Source organism: Buceros rhinoceros, unplaced genomic scaffold (assembly GCF_000710305.1).
Source record: "Buceros rhinoceros silvestris isolate BGI_N320 unplaced genomic scaffold, ASM71030v1 scaffold9390, whole genome shotgun sequence".
In the NCBI taxonomy this organism is placed as follows: domain Eukaryota; kingdom Metazoa; phylum Chordata; class Aves; order Bucerotiformes; family Bucerotidae; genus Buceros; species Buceros rhinoceros.
In genome coordinates, this window is record NW_010388986.1 from 16,291 (window position 1) to 21,808 (window position 5,518).

The 5,518-nt window shown below is 53.9% G+C and overlaps 1 protein-coding gene across 1 annotated transcript in view; it reads right to left on the reverse strand.

The window, feature by feature from the left end:
- The window catches only part of LOC104490083 (serine/threonine-protein kinase PAK 6-like), a 6,756-nt gene extending 2,609 nt beyond the window's left edge, over positions 1-4,147 (reverse strand). The window contains exons 1-5 of the mRNA XM_010132329.1: positions 4,115-4,147; positions 3,067-3,558; positions 2,689-2,822; positions 564-690; positions 277-402 (exon numbers count right to left, since the gene is read on the reverse strand). Coding sequence (XP_010130631.1) covers positions 277-402; positions 564-690; positions 2,689-2,822; positions 3,067-3,558; positions 4,115-4,147 — 912 coding nt within the window. The remainder of the gene's footprint in view (positions 1-276; positions 403-563; positions 691-2,688; positions 2,823-3,066; positions 3,559-4,114) is intronic.
- Between the last annotated feature and the right edge of the window lie 1,371 nt (positions 4,148-5,518).

Below are 5,518 nucleotides of genomic sequence, written 5' to 3' on the forward strand. Positions count from 1 at the left end.
TCCCAGCCAGGCATCTGCCCCCGCCCCGGAGTCCGGGAGCCTATGTCAAGCTGCAGGTCTAGGGACAGGGTGAGGGCACACCTCCTTCCCGGGAGCGGAACAGCCTGGTTTCCGCTCTCTTGGGAAATGGCCATACCGTCACAATCCAGTCCGCACTCAGAGTTGTGTTTATATTTTGAACAGAGGCTCTTCCTGGAAAAACCAGCAGTTATTTTCCTGCCAGGCTTCGGAACGTTACTGGCTACCTCCGCCGATCCGCCGGAGGTGGTTCCGTACCTCTGTAGCGTAGGGAATCCTGGCGATCACTTCTGGAGCCATCCAGTAGGGAGTACCCACCAGGGACTTCCTTTTAGGTACATCTTTACTGATCTGAGCACAGAAGCCAAAATCCGAGAGTTTGACCTGTACAAGGAGAAAACCAACCAGCCTTAAAAATCATTTTTAAACAACACTGAGGGAAACCCCAAAGACAAGGAAGACAAAGGGAGCAAGAGGACGAGGTGCGAACGAGAGCTTGTGAGCAGGAAGGAAAGAGGGGGAACAATGTGCCTGCAGAGCCGTACCCTCCCATCCAGCGTCAGGAGGATGGAGTCGCTCTTGATGTCTCGGTGGATGACGCCCTGCGAGTGAAGGTAGGACAGCGCCTGCAGCACCGACTCACACACCGTCGCAATCTGCTCTTCGTTCAGCCTGAAATCAAAGACACGGAGTTTCACGGCGGCGCCGTGCAGGGATGGGGCAGCTCTCGGCCGCGGGTCTCCTCGCTGGTACGGCACTGGTTAGGGGTCAAACGGCAGACGGAGGTTTTGGTTCCCCACAACCGTTACTAGCTCACCTCTACTGCTCCACTGGCTCTGCCTTTACTGCCAAAATCATTTCTGGTTTATGGCCAGCGGTTTTGGGTTTTCCTAAGTCTAATACAGAGAAACCCCTTTTAAATCGTGTACCAAAATCCCTTCTGCGAGTTGCTGTCTCAAGCAGCTCTGATAAGCTGGACCGTGGCTTCGTGCAGCAGGAACTGTCGAGGCAGCTTTTTCTTGAGCACACACGTGGTGTTTCAAGCTACTGTTCACAAGGCTTGTGCGCAGCTCGTGGTTTGAGAGCGACCATCGGGATCCTTGACCAGTCTCGCGCAGCCAGACCCTTCCGATGCTCTGACACCTCGACTAAAGGCAGCCCAGGCTATGGCAGGGGAGCCACCCTGGGACGTCACTGCCCTGCGAGCACACTGGCCACCACAAGCCCTGCCTGCAGAAGCTCCTGCTCCTTTAGCACCAGCACAAGAACCTTCGCGGTCAAGTGAAAATAAAAGGGTAGACATGAAAATCCTCTCCTGTGTGTGGAGACGGTGCCAGCGCTCTCTGCACGCTGACACCGAGCAACGCTAGAGGTTGAGTGTTTCAAGGAATAGCTGAAGTTCCCAGTTTGAGTCCTCCTGATTCCAGCCAAACAGCTCTCAGAGGGCACAGAACCTGCCGCCTCAAACCCAGGTCTGCAGGTCAGACAGAGGAGGGTGCTCAGAAGACAGAACCATGCAGAACGTACCAGCACCTTCTGAACACATCAGAGTAATTTCTACACACTCACGAGGGAGGTTGCTCCACCAGCTGAGAAATTTCTCCTCCTCAGCCTGTCTGGTACTCCACACCTCACTCTGCAAAGCAACCACCCGACCAGGAGAAAGCGGAGGCTGCTCTGCGCCACGCTGGTGGGACATGCATCTAAAGGCTGGCAGGGGGCTACTTTGGCCATTAGGATTTAACTTGTAAAGGGGGAGGGACAAAGGCCAGCTGCGGGACTGCCCCCGGGCAGACCCAAGCTGTCTGGAGACAGCGCTTTTCATTTCGTAGCGCATGAGCTGCACTTTGGAGCACGGCAGTTGTGGAGCGTGGCCGGAGGTGTACCTTCAGCCGGTCACCGATGGAATCTGGTGTCGGTTAAGGGATTGTGTAGTGTAGAACAGATCGCTAGAGGATTTCCTCCCTCCTGGAGATGCAAATGCTCAGTGAGCGGAAGGAGGGCCTTTGCCTCCCTGGGAAAAGCTTGCTTGGAAGCGGGAGGAGGGTGCTCCAGCGTTGAGGGTAAGACACGATCATCTTCACTACATCACCAGGACACCTCGTCAGCAGGACTAGGGGCCGTTTGAGAACAACCTCTTTGCCCTACAGAAATGCTTTGGGCATTAATGAAGTGGTGGGGCTAAGAAAACAAATTTAGGAGAGTGTCCAGCAGTTGCTATCTTTAGTCAATGAAATTTGGGACGGAGTCCAGATCTCAAGGCTCTGCTGCACTTCTCTGGAGGAGTTAGCCCTGAATTCAACCTCGCTAAGGCTGCACCACTGAAAACTATTTCTGCATGTCCTTTAACGCTTAGTCAGTGAGCTTCCTGGGCACAGTCCAACAGACCAGGTGAACAACATTTGTTATGAGTACCGTGGTTTACAGGGAAGGTCATCAGGTAGATGAGCGGTGGGTATCTAGAGGGACCAGCGCTGTAAATGAGGTCCCTTCTACATCAGACGTATTGCCGCACACTTCACGGAGTGACGGTTATACAGGGCAGTAGTTTCGGGGCACTGCAGACACCAGACCCCTGAGGGAAACTATTCTCCCCAGACATCTCCAGTCTCCTGCTCCTGCCTGGCAGGTGGGAGCACAAACGGAGATGTTTCGGACTTCGCTTCGTACCTGATCTGAGACACAATGTCTGTGAGGGCTCCTCCCTGCAGGAACTCCATCAGCACCCAGAGCTCCTCTCCCACGAGGTAGCTCTTGTACATCTCTACAACGTTGACGTGTTGATAGTCCCTCATGATCACCACCTGTAACAACAGAGTGGACAACTGAGCACCACGACAGTCACCAACAGCGCTTCATCTTAACCCGACAAAGCAAACACACCAACCCTGCGAGTACAACGCCGTAGCCCCCATCCCCCCAGAAGAAGTTCTTGGTATTAGCATAATTCCTTCAAAAGGAAGGTGTCTCCTGCTCTTCCCTTCTTACCACACCAACTGTTACACCATGGCTTTACAGTGGACAGCAGAACCCCATCACTCTACTCACCTCATTGAAAAGGAGCTCCCGGCGCTGCTGCTTTCTCAAGTCCATCATTTTCACCGCCACCTGCCGCCCCGAGTGCTTCTCTCGAGCAATACAGACGATACCTGTGGACCCTTCACCAATCTTCACATAATTCTCCAGCAATGTCCGGGGATCTCCCTGGTCCACAACCATCCTAAGGGCAGCTTTGAACTGCTCATGAGTCACAACCACCGGGTCCTCGCTGGCCAGCTGCCCTTTCACGGAAGAGTCCTGGGGAAGGTGAAGGTTGCTGGAACTAGTCTGAGTTTGGCGGTTCCTGGGAGACCCTGCGGGTGACGGCCTGCCTGGTGGCACCGCCATTGTCTTCTCCACCATTGGTGACTTCTGGGGGGTCCCAGCTTCCGAGATCATCCTGGGGAAATCAGATGCAGGCTGATCTGATGGAAGAGACAGGGCTTTGGCTGCAGGGCTGCGTGGTGAACCCCACTGCTGGGGCCTGAAGAAAGCATTAGGCTTTGAGAAGAACAAACACGGAAGAGGAAGAAAGAAAAAGAGCATGTTAGATTAACAAGGAGAGAGAAGCGTCAGGAATCGGTTGTGTGTCATGTCGCTCCGGCCTAGTACGTCCTGTAGCAGACTGGGGTCAAGAGCTCTAGGTTCTTGTCTCCAGGTCTGCTGCATGGCCATGGGAAGGTACATGGATGCAGCATTCCAAGAACCAGTTCCGGGACGGGTGCTGTGCTGTAGGACCTCCAAACGGAGGCAGTTTAAAAGGACTTTTTAAAGCACATGCTTTACAAAACCACCAAACCCACATTAAAAAAAACAAACCAACAAAACCAGCTGCTAAAACACACAAAGCGTTCCACCCTTGCCACCAAAACTCAGGGGCAACCCGTGCTGCAGCAAATTTGAAAATCCTTCATCCCTCCGTGCCTCTGATCTTGCTGTGATTGAAAGGGAAGAGGATTCATGCCAAAGCTGTAAATCACTTTGAAGTCTTGGCCTGATTCCCTCTGGGTGGCTGTGCTCTGCCAACTGAAAACTCTCCCTGCGCTTCCACCAGTACCTGCAGGGCGATCCTGTCACTCAGATACCACATTCGCCCTGTTTTGGGAAAAGCACCACGAGCCGTGGGTGCCCAGCGTGGCACCTCAGCTCTCAGAGCCGCCTGTCACCTCCCCACCCTGCGGCTCAGCTGGACCCACGGTGAGTTTGGATTTAATGCTCTTGCTCGAGCTTTCAGAGATCTCCCACCCCAGAACCAAGCGGGCCCAGCCCTGTGTCGTTGGTGGGATCTAGCACGAGCCCAGCCTGCAGAGACGTGGCTCCAGGACACGCATTCCCCTGCCAGCACCGCGCATCGGTCCCCCAAGAAGGGTGAATCCCGAAGCGCTCACACTGCCCCTGGAGATGCCAACTAACGAACGAACGTTCCACCCCGGCAGGCTGGGGGTAAAACACATCATACACTTAGTGCTGCGTAGAATAATCGTGGATCTGACACAGCAGCGACTGCAGGAAGAGCAAGGCAATCGTTTATGTTACAGGGCAAAATAAAAACTTCAAAGCAACAAGGTTTTTCTCTCTCATCATTCAGATTAATAATAAAGTGAATAATAGGAGTATGGGAATCAAAACCTGCCCACAGAGATGCTCTAGGAAGAGCTCGCTCAGTCTCTCCCTCACAGACAGGACAGAATCGTACAGAACTTAATTCTACACACTTTGGCTTTTAATCGGGGATGTTTGTCACCAGTAAAACCTGCAGCAGCCTGCCAGGAGTGGCTGCCTCCCCACTTCGCAGCTCCACCCCACACTCCTGCGGAGACACGCTCACGGCAAGCAAGGGTTTATTTCCCAACTCTTGTTTTGTCTCAGGAGAGAGGGGATAAAAAAAAGGTTTATATAATGTAGAGCATGCAGCAGGGCACAGCATGCATGCTCCCGCCTCTTTGTCTGACCACGCGTACCATTTCCCGCTGCTGGACTCTGACACCTCGCACCCACGAGTGCAGTCCCTGGACATCTGGCGATGCCACTGGTTCTCCCGCGCCTTCCCCCCCCGTATGAGGGCAAAAGGAGAGAGCGTCGACCTTCCCTTGGGGACAGGGGCAGCCCGTCACCCCACCATCTCCCCATCTCCAGCCATTACATCCCCTTTCCACTTTGCCTTTATGCGTTTTCACACATCACAATTATGCATCATCGTCACCTCTGTTTGTGAGGGACACCCAGGTCTCACTCCTCAGAGGCCGTTAAGAACCTCGTTAAGAGGAGAGAGCAATGAGATAAGCAGTTGCCGGGTGGTGCAGACCCTTCACTGGAGCACCAGGACAGACTAGATGACCTCGAGGTCTCTCCTACTCCTCTCACAAGCAGCTCGAGATCAAACACGCCCCATGTGTGGCACAGCCACACGCCATGTGACTGGTGACCTCCACTCCGCCCTGTTGAAGTGCTGAGGCTTGGC